Source organism: Sphaerodactylus townsendi, linkage group LG02 (assembly GCF_021028975.2).
Source record: "Sphaerodactylus townsendi isolate TG3544 linkage group LG02, MPM_Stown_v2.3, whole genome shotgun sequence".
In the NCBI taxonomy this organism is placed as follows: Eukaryota; Metazoa; Chordata; class Lepidosauria; order Squamata; family Sphaerodactylidae; genus Sphaerodactylus; species Sphaerodactylus townsendi.
In genome coordinates, this window is record NC_059426.1 from 41,636,264 (window position 1) to 41,655,257 (window position 18,994).

The 18,994-nt window shown below is 35.8% G+C and overlaps 1 protein-coding gene across 50 annotated transcripts in view; it reads left to right on the forward strand.

Moving 5' to 3' along the window:
- NEB (nebulin) overlaps positions 1 to 18,994 on the forward strand; it is a 207,610-nt gene that overhangs the window by 177,993 nt on the left and 10,623 nt on the right. For 8 of the 50 annotated variants that reach the window (XM_048486789.1, XM_048486803.1, XM_048486802.1 and 5 more), the window contains 20 exons: positions 248 to 358; positions 778 to 888; positions 1,048 to 1,161; positions 1,258 to 1,362; positions 1,660 to 1,764; positions 2,147 to 2,251; positions 3,797 to 3,889; positions 6,082 to 6,174; positions 7,747 to 7,839; positions 8,265 to 8,357; positions 9,547 to 9,639; positions 13,017 to 13,109; positions 14,361 to 14,453; positions 14,867 to 14,959; positions 15,360 to 15,452; positions 15,886 to 15,978; positions 16,394 to 16,486; positions 16,895 to 16,987; positions 18,417 to 18,509; positions 18,801 to 18,893. In XM_048486789.1, the coding sequence (XP_048342746.1) occupies positions 248 to 358; positions 778 to 888; positions 1,048 to 1,161; positions 1,258 to 1,362; positions 1,660 to 1,764; positions 2,147 to 2,251; positions 3,797 to 3,889; positions 6,082 to 6,174; positions 7,747 to 7,839; positions 8,265 to 8,357; positions 9,547 to 9,639; positions 13,017 to 13,109; positions 14,361 to 14,453; positions 14,867 to 14,959; positions 15,360 to 15,452; positions 15,886 to 15,978; positions 16,394 to 16,486; positions 16,895 to 16,987; positions 18,417 to 18,509; positions 18,801 to 18,893 (1,953 nt within the window). The remainder of the gene's footprint in view (positions 1 to 247; positions 359 to 777; positions 889 to 1,047; positions 1,162 to 1,257; positions 1,363 to 1,659; positions 1,765 to 2,146; positions 2,252 to 3,796; positions 3,890 to 6,081; positions 6,175 to 7,746; positions 7,840 to 8,264; positions 8,358 to 9,546; positions 9,640 to 13,016; positions 13,110 to 14,360; positions 14,454 to 14,866; positions 14,960 to 15,359; positions 15,453 to 15,885; positions 15,979 to 16,393; positions 16,487 to 16,894; positions 16,988 to 18,416; positions 18,510 to 18,800; positions 18,894 to 18,994) is intronic. The other 42 variants (XM_048486799.1, XM_048486813.1, XM_048486814.1 and 39 more) reach the window with 37 other exon arrangements.

An 18,994-nucleotide genomic window follows, 5' to 3' on the forward strand; every position in this document is an offset into this window, starting at 1 on the left:
GACACAAGCTTTGAACATCCTGTTTGTCCAAAGGTTTATTCAGCCGTACTACTGTCACGTGACTAAAATGGTCACTACATATAAATATGGCTAAACCGTCACAAATTTCAGTGAGAATAGGACTGGATATTTAACCAGTTAAATTTTAGCAGGACTGTACAATAATTAGAATCTTCCTGGTGTATTTTTCATAGTTTCAAAATAAATACTATTTTCCTTCTTTTTGTTTCCTTCCAACTCTTATTAGAAAGAATATAAAAAAGACTTTGAAGAGTCCATTAAAGGCAGAAACCTTGCTGGTCTGGAGGTCACACCATCTTTATTGCATGTCAGATATGCCACCAAAATAGCAAGCGAGGTAGCAGCTACTCTGTTGTCTTTTGCTAATAGCAACCCAACTAGTTTTCACTAATTATCCTCACCAAGGCAGCCCTTTCACTAGTCTCCTTTTTAGGCTTAAACATTTACCTTAAGCATGATATCCATTGTGTTTATGGCTTGTTCTAGTTTGTTGATGTGGAAAGTCACTAATTGTTCACTGTAATGACATTAATGTTAGTTTCCTGTTGGCCAAGTCAATACGGTTGTTCCGTTGTATGTGTTCTGTTCTTAATCAAAGTATGCTGACTTGTCTCAGTTTGTTTCTTGATAACTGGTAGATCCTTGAACATCATAACTCTGTTTGTTGCTTTAAGATAATCAGAAAATTACATGCTTCTTTTTTCTCCTTTTTTGTTTGTTTCTTCAGTTTTTCTTCTTTGTTCTCTTCCTCTATAGAAAGAATACAGGAGAGATTTGGAAGAAGGTGTCAGAGGTAAAGGCCTAACTATTTTGGAAGAGACACCAGATTTACTCAGAGCAAAGAATGCAACCCAAATCTTGAATGAGGTAAGGAACATCACTGGGTGAAACAGTTTTGGGGCCTATTATGAAATTTGTCAATCAGGGTAAATGCCTAAATATACCTCACTTCATATGTTTGTGTGTGTGTTTATGTATACATATAAAATTTTAATGCTTCATTTGTTTCACTGTTTTTAACCATAGAAAGAATACAAGAAATCTCTGGAACTCGAAATTAAAGGAAGAGGCCTAACATCTCTTGCACTGGAAACACCAGATTTTATGAGAGCAAAGAATGCCATGGATATTGCTAGCCAGGTCAGTGATGACAACAGGGCATCAATCTTGAATCAGGGGGATCTGTATTTTAAATGTGGTTACTATGCATACTTACCTATGACTTTTCCATCACAGATTAAATATAAGCAATCTGCAGAAATGGAAAAAGCCAACTATACCACTGTTGTTGATACTCCAGAGATCATTCATGCCAATCAAGTGAAAAACCTTTCCAGTCAGGTAATGATTTATGCTGATTTATACTGAAAAATGCCCTCAATCTGTCATTGTAAAAGGCAGGCATATTGCTATAGTGAATTGTAGTAAAGTAAAGTAAAACACTGTGCCACCGTTCTGCTCATTAACAGTTGCTTCTGTAATGAGGTAGTCTTTCACAAAAAGTAGATGTCACATAAAACATAGGTATGGTTGTATGGTCTGTTCCTTAGACAAGGAGCATTTGCATTTTAATAATCCTTTTTTTTTCTTATTAATCCTGTGTTACCAAGGCAGTAAAAATGTTTTTCCCCACAATAGAAAAAGTACAAAGAAGAGGCAGAGAGAACCATGTCATATTATGTGCCTGTCTTTGACACACCAGAAATGCAGAGAGTCCGGGAGAACCAAAAGAACTTTAGCATGGTACGTATATGGCTGTACTGAAGCACAGAATGCAAATAACATCTAGATAATAGTTTGCTTTGCATAGGTAAGGCTGTGAAGTAATGTGTAAAAATGTGAGCAGATTGATGAAAGGATTAACTGTTGTTGATTCTGTTGTAGCTAGAGGTCTTCCATGTGCTACACTTGCAGAGAACAAGGATTAAAACAACCCAGTAACTCCCATCCAGAAAATCTTAGATATGCCAAAGTTACACTTGTTCTGTTGAGATTAAAACGGCTCATTGGAACAGAAACTGTAGTATCGCTAACTATTGTATATTTTCAAAAAGTTAAATCATACAAGGGAGCTTGAATACTTCAGCAAGAATAATAAATAAGTATATGTATATTTTTTTAACAGCTTCAATATCAGCAAGATATGCAGCACAGCAAAGGAAAAGTCACCGTGGTGAATGAAACGCCAGAAATACTGCGAGTTAAAGAAAACCAGAAGAACTTCAGCTCGGTAACTTTAGTTTGCATCATGATTTTTCAAATAGTTCTGCCATAACTATTTTTTTCATTCTAATTTTGCAAAGACCTCTACTTAAGAATCTTCCTTGATGCTGTTGAAGCTCTTTGTCTACTTGTTTCTAAGCCTTCTTGTAAAAATGTGTGGTTTTAGAAGCAGGCAGCCCATCCAGAAGTGGTGGTCGGGCACAATGCAGCCCTGCTGCCTCCGAAGAGGTTTGTGACAGCACGAGAAGCAAACAAATGTGAGAGAAAGCACTGGGCAGTGAAAAGACCCTACGCTGACCAATGGGCTGTGCCACACTTTTAGCTGGTGTAAGTCTACCTCAGCCAAAGGGGACATTCCTCAGCTGAAAACCCTCAGGAAGCCAAGTAAAGTTGGCTCCACATCTGAGAACTTCTCAATTGGCGCCAATTGAGTTCCTGCACCTGATGAGCACAGGCGTACTGTTGATATTTGTGCCCAGGTGCTGCATAGCCATGCAACTCTCCATAGCCTCCAATTTAATCATGTACTGTACTATTGTGCTAAAGGGATGTGCTGCATGGTATTTTAATTAATTTATTATCTACTATTGTTTTAGATGGTTTATGTATCCTATTGGATTACTTGTTTTTTTATGTGGTTGTTTGGAACTGTTGTGAGCCATCTAGAGCCCTTTGGGGATGAGGCGGCCTATAAAATCAAATAAATAAATAAAATTAGCGGCCCCATCGCTGGTATAGATGCCACCTATGCCACGTGGTGTGGAATTTACACTCGCAATAGGGTCGCTCCACAGACCTTTTTATTATCCAGTAGATTATTTTATTATCCAGTCAGCGTATCTGACAAAATTGTTAAGAAATGTCTGGCCTTGTTATGTCTGGCCTCGTTATGTCTATGTGACTTAGCAGGCTATGTGCGTGTAATATATAGGCTTCCTCCTATTTATTTAGCAGCTGCTTAAAGTATGTCCTTGTTTTGTTCCTGTTTAGAATGAAGTATTGTTATGAGATGTCTTTACTGCTCATGATTTCCTGTGGTTGTCTGACCAAAACAGTAAAGAGTCACATGAAACATTTTTGAGTTAAAATTGTGCCATTACAATTTAACTACGACTACTTGCAAAACGCTTCCAAAAAAGCCACTATTGAAGCCTAAGGATCCTCCGCAGCAGCATTCAGCACTGAGCAAAATTATCGTGGCCTTCCTGAAGTATTCCTGGGGCTCTTTGAATCCCAGAAATAGAAATTGGACAAAACACCCAGACAGACAAAATTATAATGTCTCCTTTGTAAAAATTTAATTTCTACTTCTCCAGATTAGCAAGATTGGCTCATTATCTCCAAAAACACTACTGAAATGATTTTTTAAAAATTTGGGATAATTTACTTGGGAGCAAGCTGGTCTGAAATCAGTGGGAGTTACTCCTATGTGAATATATTTGGGAACAGGAAGCTAACTTGTCTTTCTTTCTTGAGTCTCCACTGTTTTTCAGACCGTCTCTATCAAATGACAGTGTTGTTTTCTATGCTCAATTGTGTTGTCTTGGTTAAGATTTTATATAAAGAAGATATTGGAACAGGAACAGCTATCGAAAAGACGCCTGAGATGCAGAGAATAAAACAAACCCAGGATGCAATAAGCACGGTACAAAATCCAACACATGTCTAACACTCTTACACCTGTGCTGTTCCGACATTAAACTTTACCAGCCTTAAATTACCCTAACAATAATTGTGGAATAACTTATTAAGTTCTCAGTGAACTTCAAAAAAGTCAGTGGTTTCATCACAATTCACTAAAAAAATAAGTTGCTAACTAGTCTTCTATTTTTATAATCATAAACTGTTCACACTAGGAATAATCTAATTATTAACATTTTCTAATTATCAACTAATTTGAGTCATTTTCTGAACTTTATAAGTATCATTGACTTTATAACGATGTTCCAAATGTGTTCACAATAATAAATGTAGTTGCAATTACAATTTAAACCACTGACAGTAGTTTAAAAGAATTAATTTCTCTTTTACGTTCTCCTCTTTTTTTCTATGTTCACTTTTACTTTCCCTCCCACAATGTATACTGTGGAATTTTTTAGAAGAAACAAATGGTTTTTGATTGTATTTTATACAGTGTCTTGCTTTTTTTACATGTTGTTAAAAAGCACTGTTTTACTGTATGTTGTATATGCACCTTCACCCATGTTGGATAGAACAGGATGCCTTTAGAATATATGTAGTTTATGAGAGTAAGTGTACATATCATATATTTGAGATTTTCCAGGTTTATTTTCATTTTCTTAGATTAATTTAACAATAAAAAAATCAAACATAGACTGTTAGTATATACTCTCTCACACAGACACACTGAAATAGTTCGACTAGTCTTTGGCATCAGTCCAACTAATAATCTAATGTCAGCTATAACTCATCACTATGCTATGCATACTTACTTCCATTGACCTCAGTGGGAGTATTTCTATGTATGATAGTTCCAGTAACTGCAATGGGACTTAGCCATGAAATATTGTCACGATAGAAAAAAAGTATAAAACTAGAAAACAGCAGTGGCTGAATCCATTGATTCAATGGTTTTGTATGCATATAGCAGCTATGTCATTTTCTTCTCAGTTAGGCCAAGATTTGTGTTTCCTGGCAAATTCCCAGTTGATCATACAGATCTTGGGTGTGCAAAATTCGCTACGTGTATATAAGCTTACAGAGCTCTGGCTTTTGGACATAGTCATGATCTAGTCAGCCTATTGGAAGGGAAAGTACTGGTATTTAAGCTAATTTATTCGCACTTCTGCTTACTGGACTGACAACCTGTTCATATGAGAAGCCAACACTATTGCAAGACACCTTATCCTAGCACGGACTGTAGCACCTGAAGTGTTGAGTGAACATATCATAAAACTGTTTCCTGATGGATACAGGCCTATGGGAAAAAAAGATTTACCAGTATACACCCAGTCTTATGGTATATATGTAGTAGTGGGATTCAGCCTATTCGCACCTATTTGGTAGAACCGGTAGCTAATTTTTTGTCTAGTTCAGAGAACTGATTGTAATCCCACCACTGAATCCTTTCGGAATCGGTTGTTAAATTATTTGAATCCTGCCACTGTATATATGGTATAGCTCAAGTTAACAAAAAAAAACATCCCTGCAAACAATCAAAACCTCTCACACTCCTTTATTGTGTAAAGCTGCTTTGGTACAGGGAATCTGGTGGTAAACGTGTTTGCTCCGGCAAATGGGGAGGGATTGGGCCAGGCCTGGCCTAAAATAGGCCATCTGGCCCCACCTCCCCTGTGACATCAGGGGGCCAGCATCATTGCCTGGCACCCCAGAGGCCTGCCATGCCTGAGTGGCACCTGCAAGCCTAAAAACCTCGTGAGTTCTTGCCAGCTCGTGAGGCAATGGGGAAGGTGGCAGCTACCTAGAAGGCTGTCCCTTCCCCACCAGCAATGGAGGCCGCGGTAAGTCGCGGCCGCTGTTTTCTGCTTGAAAAACCATTCACTGCCATGGCAAAATTGCTGGTCTGACATGCCCATCAGCTTAAATTCATGGTGTTTATCTTAAACTGTTGATCAGGTTCAAATTTAAAATTTTGAATTCCAAGGGGGAAAACCCCATTGTTTCTTACGTTTCTGTAAAAGTCAGTGTTGAGGAGAATCTTTTCCACATGGGTGCATACAATGCTTTTTACCTCCCATGACTGTGCAAATTTCTGGCAATGCTTGTGTTCTCTGTTCTCTAGTGTGAGTTGGATATGTATGTCTCATGTTCAAAGTCTTTTCTGTTTTGTTTTTCTAATTGTGTCCAACTTCGTAGATTAAGTACAAGGAAAACATTGGAAAAGGAACTCCGATTCCTGATCTTCCTGAAGTAAAACGTGTCAAGGAGACACAGAAGCACATCAGCTCGGTAGTGGCTGATATTTTCTATGCTCATTTGTGTGAGAACTATCCAGTAACAGCGTGCTGTTCATCTTACTAAACTGTATTTTATCCCTCTTGCTAACATGTATTTCATCCTTAGAAAAACGTTCCTCAGGCTTTAACTTCCAGTAGCTTGGAAGATTGCTTTTTGTGCAACTTGAGAGGAGAATAGCCATGTCTGATGTTGGACGAACAGAGAAGGAGCAAAATATTTTTATTTCATGAAAGAAACATCCAAATTGCCCCACCCACAGTGGTCAAATGTTGCTGCCCTGACATGGTTGTCTAAAAACTATGGGAGGCTGCTTCACCCTGCTAAAAGACAGGGGTGTGGCAACAGTAACAGGCATGTTGGGGCTGCTGGTGATTAGACAGTAGTGAGAGAAAGGTATTTTGCATATGTTGAAAAATCCTCTGACCACATTCAAACCAATTAAGTGCACTTAATTCTATTTAAAACAATGGCTTAGATCCACGCTAATGTTTCTATGGGGTGCTCACAGAGCATGGTTTTCCAGCCTCCTACGTCCCTTCAAAATGCCCTTCACAACCTGATCCAGATGGAATCCCCTGTCATCCAAGAACATGATTTTGGGAATGGGGGATTTTGGGAAGAATATAGAGTGACAATTATCTAGGAGTGATCATGTTTCACCAGTGAAAATCATTTTCTCCTCTCTTGCCCTATGCAGCTTACTTTTTCCTCTGAGATCATTAGAATACTAATTATTTTTACAGTTCACTTTTGCATAATGCAGTTTTATTTAGACACTCCTTTATCTAACTGTAGATGTACTTCCGTATCTCTTATCTAACTCTTGATGTACCTTTCTTATGTGTTGAATTGAGTGAATTACTTATACACTATTCTAACAATTTGTTTTTCCCTTTGGGGGAAGGGGAACCATTTTAAAAGGAGTGAAAAACAGGACAGTATATTTTGAACTGAACATGAACATTAGTATTCTTTTATGTTTATTTTTAAAGATTACATTTTTATATGATGGAACAAAATTCAAGTCCAATAGCAACCTAGACTGATATTTTCTAGTTTTTGTGAGTAAAAGCTAACTTTGTTACTTAGTTTCATGAAATATGGTTTGTTAATGATTTGGTTCTGCAGTGTGCTTCCAATCAAAGCTCATGTGAATGATAATTGTGTGAATACTCAAGGTGGGATCTAATCCATAATTCATTACCACATCAGAACAGCAAACATCGGTAAGAAGCTTTCAGATGCTGGATTTTCCAAAAATGGTAGTACAAAACTGGAATGTTAAATAAAAGATATTTCAATTCCTACTTTGCCTTGAAGGTTACTCACTAGAACCATAATTCTTATGTGGATAATACAAATTATTATTAACACCACCACCCCTCACAATGTCTTCAAAATATAGTAGTACTATTTCTAGATGGACTATTTTACACAACCACCAAAATTTTACCAAAAACGTACACAGCAAAAAAAGTACATTACACAAGTACTGTTGAACATAGGTTTTTATGAGTGTCTTTGAACCCTTTTCTCATATCCTTGGGTGCTTTTATTCTGCAGGTCTTGTACAAAGAGAATACAGGTCAAGGAATCCCGATACCTGTTACTCCAGAAATAGAGAGAGTCAAACGCAATCAAGAAAATATTAGCTTGGTATTTCTCAGTGACATCAAAACTATCCTAACAGTTCATCTTTTAAAAATAACATTCTAACTACATTCTCTATATCCTACTACATACTATTTTCGTAACTCTTCCCTCTTCCTGATCTGTTTTAACTTTTTGATTTAGAAAGTTAAGAGACATGAAAATAATGAACATTAAAAAACCCTACAATCTTCAATAAATTAACACCCTACTTTCCCTCCATACATTTGCTTCTCATTGTCGATCTTTGACATCTTTTTTCATTCATATTTTAAATCAATAATATAATCGTGTTCAACTTCCAGTTACTTTACTGTTTTAGAGCAAGCATGGAATTAAGTATGTGCTATTAATACCAAGTATTAGTCACAAATTGTAATGACTTCACCTATTTTGAGTGACTTTTGAAGATAACTTATTGTACCTCACAGGTGGCATACAAAGAGAATGTGGGGACAGGAACGGCAACTCCTGTTACCCCAGAAATGGAGAGAGTCAAGCGCAATCAGGAGAACGTTAGCTTGGTATATCACAAAATAGCTATAAATACATCCGTTAACCACCATCCCATTTTCTAAATATTTCCCTATAATCTTCCCACAGGAATGTAATTATCAACTCTTTATTATTTTAATCACTAAAAATTTAGTTAGTGGGGTAGAAAATTAAAGCACTAATTCAGTATTAGTTCTGCAGTGATTTTAACTCTGTTATGCACATTTATATTCCTTCCTTCTTCCTGCCACCCATGAAAAAATATTATTTATTCTAAAATAAATGATATTCAGATTGAATTCTCTGTATTTCTATAATAAGAAATGCTCTAATATTTGGTGTTCTTGTTTGGTGCAGTGCAAAGTTAAAATAAAACCCTAACACTTATTTCAATGAAATCATAAAATGTTATACATGTTCTTTTCATGTTGCTATAGTTATACTTTTCTTGCTGTATATACTGTATACTTTTTATTGAAAGCATTATAGAAGGCTTTCCATGCAGAACTCGTGTAATTTAATCATTCAAAACTGGAAAACAATTTACAGAAAATAAAAATGGATGGCATTATGCCATGGTTTTAGGAATAAACAGTGCCACAAATGACAATACATACATATCAGCCACTCATTCCCAAACTGTTCCTGTCACAATTTAGGGTCATTTTTTTCCAGATTATACTATATACTTACTAAGCTGTTTGTGTACCAAATCCCAGTCTCTTTCACACAAGCTTCCAGAGGTCAAACAAATCATCACTATTTTCCTAGCATCTTGTAATTTTTTTTCAATGAAAGAGAAAGGGGCTGAACAAAACTAGGATGCATTTTTTCAGGAGCTACCTATCTACCCATGAGCAGCAAGGGTATATATACTCAAATGTGGTCAACCTTCTCTAATGAAACTTGAGAAGGAACCCAGGGCCAATATTATTAGATATAGAAACATTGATTAGATAAGAATAGGAATAGGCTGACTGGGAAAGTCAATGCAAACATGTACATTTTATGAATACAGAAAAGTTATCAGTTCAATTGTCTAATACATGTTTTTGAAGTCAAAATGCAGAGTAAGTTTTTCCTTTTTCCATTTTTTATGTACATTTGTGTTTTTGAGTTCATAAAGGAAAAACAGCAAAACTGCATTCTCTGGCCTAATCATGTATTTTAAATGCACCATTATATTATTTATATTTTTGACACTCCTTTACCACACAGGTGTTGTACAAAGAGAATTTAGGGACTGGAATTCCTACACCTGTTACTCCAGAGATGGAGAGAGTCAAACGCAATCAAGAAAACTTTAGCTCGGTACATTTGTAATAAAAAATGAACTTCAAATTTATTTAAAATGTCATTTACCTTAACCAACTTTGACTCCTTCTCCATAACATTAAAACACTGATTTTTTTAAAAAATTAACGTGATCTTAGTAATTAGCTCATTCACTTAATTACCTTTTCACCTCTATCCATGATTTTCCTTTATTTCTCCATTGGTGTTGAATTTGGTTCTAACCTGTATTCTTCCAATTAGGTGTGACTATAACATACCACACACTTTTTGCACTTTTCCCCTCTTTTTGTTTACATTGATTTTCGAAAAATCTTAATTACATGCAGTGGTACCTTCTTGCCTTTTCACCTTTTTATTATGATACTTCAATTTTATCCCATCAAAATCCTACTATAACATTGTGAAGATGGTCAAAACCATATACAGATGAACACGGGGACTGGGATTACTTCAGTTACCCCATTCCTGGTTTTCATGAGTCTGTGGTCCTTTTGTGCATAGGTTTATAAACTGAGACTCCATCCATACAATGTGAACCCTCAGTTTTGCAAGGTATATGTTATGCTATTAAACATACATGGTGCATAGGTCACTGTGCAGACTGGAATGCAAATCAGTGACAATCAAGGTCACAGTCTTCACCCCAAGCTTTCGTTTGCAGATGACTAGGACTAGGGAATTGCCAAGAAGAATGCCCCAATTGCTGTCACCTTAGAAACATAGACAGTTATGCGTATTAATAATCTAATAACATAAATTTGTTTCATGAATCCATTAAAATGAACTCTTGAATCCTTTGTAAAGGTTCCCTTGCATGTAATTTACATATGGAAAAGCTCCCTTCCTCTTTATTTTTTCAATGACTTTGTTTATATTTTTGAAGTTGAATGTTTTATTCAGTAACCTTGGACATTTTTATCATTTTAATCGAAATCCTAACTTTTTCTTTTTATCTTAAAAAAAATCTTGATTTTTATGCCCATTAAAAATAACTTTTTGCTTTTGTGACACAGTAAACTGAGCATACGGTCTGAATCTCCAGTTGGGTTGAACTCAACACACTTCAAAATGTGCCTATTCAGCATTATTCAGAAAAAAGTATTATTAAACAGTGTTCCAGGTTAAACACTGGAATCGTATGTATCATATAATTTCAAATGTGATTTATGACTTCCTTTGCTTTTTGGTACCCCAGGTGCAGTAAGGCTTGGGCAAAGAGGCGTGTCTTTGAAGTTTCCTCTCAATTGTGCTTTGCCAAGTTGAGTGATTAGGGCTGCTAGGCCTGTTAGCTCAAATACAAGTTTTAATTAGTAGTTTATTGCACGCATCCACATATGGGTCTCCACAGAGATCGAGCCCATTTTCAATCTGAGGAAGGCATTCAGGAAGGATCACAGAACTCCAAGGATCTTTCATAGGAACTTGGATTGAACTGCTTCCAATGAATGACTTTCTTTGTAGCTGCAGAGCTGGGAACCATATAAAAACTGAGATTCAACCTTTCCCTGGAAGATTTTGAGTGCTGCAGGGATAAAGGAAGATTTTTTTTGTGAACTAGAATTTTAATATTGTGAAGGATGATTTATGTGTGGATTGTGTAGAATGCCATTTTTGAGTTCTCCAATGATTAGTTGACTGGAAGACTAGACTTCGTTAAAGGTTTTGGTTTGTTCAATATTTGCCATCTGTGTGTTCAATTTTTTTTGTAAAGTCAAAGACTTTCATTTTTTGGTAGTTTATTATAAGTTCTTTCTCCATGCAATATGTGGCAAAAGGAGCGAGATCACTCCTGGGGCCCACTTGTGAATGAGACGTGAGGCTGTGTTGTCTACATATAATAAGGCAGGAAACATTTTGTTAGCAAGCTTTGGTGAGTGAAAGCTTAGATTCCTTAAATGTTGCGCCAAGAAATTAATATAATAGTTGAAAAGTAGGGGAGCTACATTGCAGCTCTGCCTAACTCCTTTGTAGATGGTTCTTCAGAAGAATATGGGGTTCTGTTTCATATGAGAAGGGTGCATGAAAGTGAGCTTTCCAGAGCTGAGCAGAGATATTACAACCTATTTTTAAGGGCTCAGTATGCAGGTCTGCTTATCTAGATGCCAGAACATTGTTGTATCCTTTTAATTTTGAAACTTGGATCATCTGGGACTAAGTGTCTCTGTGCTTTTTATTTTTTCTCCATTAGGAGATCTTTGTAGTGCTGTTTTAGGATTTTGAGGTTTCATTGCTTTGCCTGTATTAGAGGAATTTTTGCCATAAGGTTACTTTTTGCTGTACGGCAATCTGTGTTGAACCAAGTCTGAATTACTTTTCCTCAAAGGTTGGTTGCTACAGTTATGGGATTTCTTTAGGAGGAGTTGTGCTCATCCAGAAATGAAATGTTAATATGATGTAATCACTGAAATTGTTTGATTACTCAGGAGTGCAGCATTTCAAAGTTTTAAAGCCTTATCGCAAGAGAAGTGTTGTCTCAAGAGAAGTGTTTCTTGTTGGTCCAGTTTCTCAGACCAGTCTGGTCTTCTGTAGGCCAGAAGAGGGTCCCTAGTAGGGAGCAAGCATTAACAGTCATAATAACTGGAAGATATTCGCTGTCTTGTCTGGACCCTACTTTATGGTAAGGGTTGTTAAAGATCAAGTCATAAGATATCAAAATAAAATGAATAGTGCTTGTACTACATTTGGACCAGAATGTATACTCCACAGGCATGTCCCCTTGGATGGTCCCAGTGAGGATGACAAGGTTTTGTTTAAATGCCAGGTTCTATCAAGAGGTGGTATCATTCTCAATGGTTTTCTTTGGGGTTTTTTCTGGCTGCCAGTGGAAAACCCCAAGTTCATACACAGTTCACCAACATGACTTGTGGTAAGAAATGGCCAACCCAGTGAAAACTCTCTAGAGTGCATTTTGCACAGTAATGTATGTGACTGAAAAGTTTTTAGAGGAAAAAATTGATCAAATTGTATAAAACTCCTATGTAATTTGAAACATTTAAGTTTGTCAGTACAGCATCCACTATTTCTATCCTGGCCTGTCTGTGGGTTTCTTACTTGCTTGGCCATGATCAACCAACACTAGTCACGTTTAAGTCCCATTGATTTCAGTGAGAGAGATTAAAGTAAATGCACAATATTCCTATTGAAACCAGTGGGACTTAAAAGTTCTTGGCTGGATTATCCCATGGTTTATCATGGATCCACCTTTGTGTGAAAAGGCAAGAAATCAAAGGAAAGTATTGTGAGACTATAACATGGACAAGTCCTCACATTGCTGTGGTGAAACAATCAGACTGTAGATTCAGACCCAGATTTTCAAGACCATTTTCAAAACAGAACTTAACTGTTGATTTTTTCCCTTTTTCTTTATTTTATATTACCTTGTCATTATACAGGTCCTATACAAAGAAAGCCTAGGAACAGGAATCCCAACCCCTGTCACTCCAGAGATGGAGAGAGTCAAACAAAACCAAGAAATCTTTAGCTCGGTATTTTACGGACAGAAAAAAGAAATGTTTAACTCTGTTTTATTAGAAGTTAACTCCCCCTGCAGCCCAACTTAGCTCTTTATTGCCCATATATAGTATGGAATATTTTTGCTTTTTATTGATTTTTTTTAAAAAAATTATTGTGTCATATTTTGAGATTTTTTTAAGCTTTTGCTTCTTGGCTTACATTTGTTTCCCTGCTGAAATATATTTTATTCTATTTTATTACCACCTCAACATAATTTTGTTTTGCTTTCTGTGCATATCAATGAAATAATTGTTATGTGCACTAGTCCCTTTTTTTTAGGGGGAAAGGGGGCTTTTATTCATTATTTTAAATAGCAACACCAACAACTGTCAGAATAATTACAACAAAATCAAAACTATACCCTTTTCCACCAAAAGATCTAAGTGTGGTCAGTTGTGCTGTGGCGGAAGTGAAAGTACCGTGTTTCCGGAGGTGAAAATAGTTCCGAATGTCTATGAGCATTAAAGAATCAATTTTAACTCCAGCTTTCATCAAAACCATCATTCTGTGCACTAACTTGATAAAAGAGCATCAAACAACTATCAGCAAAACTTGCCTCCCCCCAACTTAGAGCTGTTACTCTTCTTTCTAGTGCCCACTATTTTGTGTCAACCTGAAGAGCCTCCGTGCTGCCACTGCCATTTGCAGAATATTCCCAGGAGTTTGCTTGCAACTTATTCAATGTCCATGTCTACTCTGAATGGCTGTGATTCTTAGTAGGTGTCGTCAAAGCTACAAAGACATCTCCCTCAGAACAAAACAAAAAACATGTATGTGGGATCTCCAGGAAAAACAAACTTTATTCATCAACTTTTTATAGTGAAATTAGCTGCAAGAAGAGGAAACTTCTGGAAACATTGTCCAACTGGTGGCAGCAGCATGGAGGCTCCTGAAACTGGCAAAAATTGTGGGGGCTACACGAAGGAAAGTAAGAACTCTGGATAAAATGAAACGTTACTTTGTGTGCCTCTCCCTGGCCTAACTCTCAATCTCCTACAAAATGGTAAGGGAATTTTTTTTGTTCAAATGGAGGGGTGAGGGAACAGAGCAAGGCAAGCACTAGGACCCCCATGGAGCATTCTGCTACAAGTAAGGTCTAGGAAGAAATGGTGGATGGATTTACAATTGTACTTAGATCTTTTGGTGGAAAAGGGTATACCTTATAGTTTCTATAGTATTTAAACCTTATTTCTGGTTTATATGGCTGCTCTTATGTCTCACAGGTACTGTACAAAGAAAATGTAGGGAAAGCCACCCCCACACCCGTCACTCCAGAGATGGAGAGAGTCAAACGCAATCAAGAACACATTAGCTCGGTATTCAAAAAGTGGAGAATCCCTCTTAAGATTTGAATGGTTTAAAATAACATTAGAAGTGTTAATGATGCTGTCTAACCAAAAGGAGTTATTGACCTCTTTTTAAGACCCCTACCCTCTGAATATTAAACTCTCTCTACAACCTTAAATGGAATGTGTTTGTCTAGGACTTTACTTACTCCTTCCTTAGTTGTTAGCAAACACGGTGTTTTCTTTATAGTTTCTACCTTCCAGCTTCTACTTGTTTCTTATTTTATTTTGGTCTTGATTAAAGGCCTGATGACCCTGAAATCAACAACTCACCAGCTTTGTCGGAAGTTGGTGTGATCCAAGTATTAACTTGATAAACTGTAATATTGTATTTGCATTTATTACTGTTTTATGATTTCTGGATACCCATTTGTATCCTATAGGTTTTGTACAAAGAGGAGTTGGGGAAAGGTACCCCTACACCCATCACTCCTGAGATGGAGAGAGTCAAACGCAATCAAGAACATATTAGCTCGGTACTAAAGAAAAAAAAACTTTTAAGAATTGAAGTGTTAAATAATAGTTTATAAAATAACATTAGACATGTTACTGATTCATTCTTTCTAACAAATAGCTATCAATTCACCTGTTACATGACCCCATACCTTCTAAATATTAAAACCCCTCTACATTTTAACATATTAGTGTTAGAATTACTTTCTCACTTCTCAGCAAATTTAGCATTTGGTCTTTATTTTCTACCTCTTCAGCTTTCTCACAGTTCTAGATTGTCTTATCTGAGTGTTCCTCAAAGGCTTGATGACACTGTTACCAACAACCCAGCAGCTTTATTGGAAGCTTGTAGGATCCAAGTTAACATTTTATTTATATTTATTACTGTTTTATGACATCTGGATACCTTTCTGTATCCTGTAGGTTTTGTACAAAGAGGAATTGGGGAAAGGTACCCCAACACCTGTCACTCCTGAGATGGAGAGAGTCAAACGCAATCAAGAAAACATTAGCTCGGTATTAAAAAAAAACCCCTCCAGATTTGAAGTGTTTAAATAACAATTTATAAAATAACATTAGAAGTGTTACTGATTTATTCTTTCTAACTAATATCATATCAATTCATCTCTTGCCATAATATTCCTACCCTTTGAATATTAAACTCTCTACAATCTACATGTTAACATATTCGTGTTTTCACTTACTCCTCTTTTAGTGTGCAGCAAACCTAGCATCTGGTCTTTATTTTTTACCTTTAACTTTTTGTGTTAGATTATTTTCTTATAAGAATGTTGCTTGAGGGTCTCTGTTCCTGATGATAGTGAAATCAGCAACATACTAGCTTTACTGGAGCTTGATGTGATCCAAGTATTAATATTCTAAGCTGATCATATTTTATTTGTATTAATTGCTGCTTTGTGATTTCTGGATACCCATTTCTATTCTTTAGGTTTTGTATAAAGAGGGACTGGGGAAAGGTACCCCTACACCTGTCACTCCTGAGATGGAGAGAGTCAAACGCAATCAAGAACATATTAGCTCGGTATTCAAAAGGGAAAAAATATCCATTTAAGATCTGAGTTATTTAAAATAACATTAAAATTATTAGTGATCCACTAATTCTAACAAAAACGTTTTCAATTTATTATCCTCTGAATACTGAACTGTCTCTACAAGCTAAGCTTTAATATATTAGTACTAGGGTTTGACTTACCACTTCCTTATACTTTCGGCAAATGCATATTGGTCTTTATTTTCGACTTTTCTGACCTTGTCCAATAGATTATTTCCTCCTATGGGTGTTGATTAAAGGTTTGTTCCTCATGACACTGAAATCAACAGCCAACCGGCTTTATTAGAAGCTGGTATGATCCAGCCATTAACATTCTAAGCTAATCATATTCTCTTTGAGTTCATTGCTGTTTTATGATTACTGGATACCCTTTTGTATCCTGTAGGTTTTGTACAAAGAGGGATTGGGGAAAGGTACCCCCACACCTGTCACTCCCGAGATGGAGAGAGTCAAACGCAATCAAGAACATATTAGCTCGGTATTTTAAAAAAATTGTCCTAAATTAAATAAAATAACATCTAATGTGCCAATGAATAATGCTTTCTAACCATAAATAGTATCAATTCACCTCCTATCATAAGACTCCTGTTCTTTGAATATTACATTTTCTCTACATCCTAACCTTTTATTTATACTAAAGATCAACTTACTCCTTTTAATTTTTCAGCAAATATACCTTGACATATATTTTCATCTTTCTCACCCTACTAGACTATTTTCTTATATGGTGTTGTTTGGAAGTTTCTGTTTCTGGTGCCATTCAGATCAACACTTCATTAGTTTTAAAAGAAATTGGTGTAATCCAAATTAACATTTTAATCTGATAACATTTTATTTGTATTTATTATTGTTTTATGATCTTTGGATACCTTTTTGTATCCTGTAGGTTTTGTACAAAGAGGGACTGGGGAAAGGTACTCCTACACCTGTCACTCCTGAGATGGAGAGAGTCAAACGCAATCAAGAGCACATTAGCTCGGTATTTAAATGAAAAAAAAATAACACCCTAACAAACTAGAAAAGTTTTACATCTAGTTTCTAAAATTCTCTTCCTCATATAAAATACTCACTATTTACTGATAACAGAAATGTATTATTAATATTGTAACTGTGAAAATTAAAAGAGTACTGATAACCTTTGCATTAATTATTGTAGGGCTTTATCCAGACAAAGCTAGTCTCTGTGGTTGCCGGTCCATATAAATGTAAAGTACTTGAGATAAATCCCATGGAAAGATTGTTCAGTTATAATGTTTATGAAACATAAGTAATCCTCCAATGTCAGTTACTGGGATGAGTCCTCACTTTGATGATAAGAGAACATATAATTGGAGATCTGCACTTAAGAATTCTTCTGCAGTAGTTTCATAGTATGGCATGTTGAAGAAATAGTATTATTAAGCAAGAAATAGTATTGTTGGTGTTATTATCTAATTTTGCATTTTACTGATATTGACATTCTAGAAAAGGGATTAAAGGGGGCCTGTCAACACCTCTGGTTACCAGAGTTCAAGGTTCAAGGTTAAGTTGTGTCTCTGAGGAGAAATTTTGGGGTAGTAGAATACATAGGAAGTTCATGTGCCTGAAATTATGGCTGCATTAAACTTTTATATCACTCTTCCCCCATGGTACAATGTTCAGAAATTGGTGCATCTCACTATTTAGGGAAAAAAGTAAGAACATACAGAAATTCTTCATTATCTCCTGCGTATATAAACATCTAAAATTAATAGTTTAATAAAACAAACAAATGTGCTACTAAGTTCTAAGGAATAGATTGGGGATTGAGGTAGAGAAGGTAATATTTAGATTATGCCAAATAATTGGGCCATGTTGTTACTCATGAAGACCTCTTTGGGCACAACCATTATGTAAGATTATGGATGTTGCCAGCTGGATAGAATCCTTTTTTCTTAAATTAATATTTTTTTGTTTCAGTTACTTTGCTTTACAGCTGTTTAATTACACTCTTACACTTTGTGTTCCTTGGATTTTTTTTTTGCTTTTATTGATTTATTTGTTTCAGCGCAGATCTTTGTATACAGGTGTGTGACTTCTTTGTAGTATATCTTTCACATTCTGCAGATGTTATGTAAAGAAAATGCAGTTCCCACAGGAAAGAATTAAAGGCATAATGCAATCCTTCAGACATCTGATCCCATTCAACCAATTATAACTGTAGTCAGGGGTTCAGAACCTTATCAAAGTTGGCAAAGAAATATATGATGTTACATTTGTTAACTTTGATTTGTAAAGTTTATAAAGTAGTTCTTCATGAAATAGATTTTTATCTTTTTGTTACTTTTTAAAAAATTGACCCCACTATTACGACATTTTTTCAAACCCATTAAGTTTATTACATTTATATTTTGTGATTTTTGGATACTTTTTTTTTTTGCAATCTTCAGGTTTTATATAAAGAGAATTTGGGGCAAGCAACCCCGACTCCTGTCACTCCAGAGATGGAAAGAGCCAAACGCAATCAAGAAAACATTAGCTTGGTATTCAAAAGAAAAAAAAAACCCGTTTTAAAAATAACAATGTGATTCATTTTGTCCTGCATCTAATTTATCTCACTCCTATCCATTTTCTATTTTGGTAATAAACACTCCTTTTATTTTCATTTTTAACCTCTTTTTTTTACCTTATCTGGTAACTTTTTAACTCTTTGTTTTCTGAGTTCTTTACCCAGCCATGCAGTGATGAGTATGATTAAACAATAATGCAGCTTATACAATGGCGCATTGACAATCATTAATTTTGATTTCTGGGCACTTTTCTGTATGCTGTAGGTGTTGTACAAAGAGAACTTGGCAAAAGGAACTCCAACATCTATCACTCCAGAGATGGAGAGAGCTAAACGCAATCAAGAAAACATTAGCTCGGTACTTTTCAGAATGACAGAACAATGATCTGCAAACTATATAACTTTTTTAACACCCTAGAAAAGTATAATTTTCCTTAATTTATAAACATCCTTAATTTA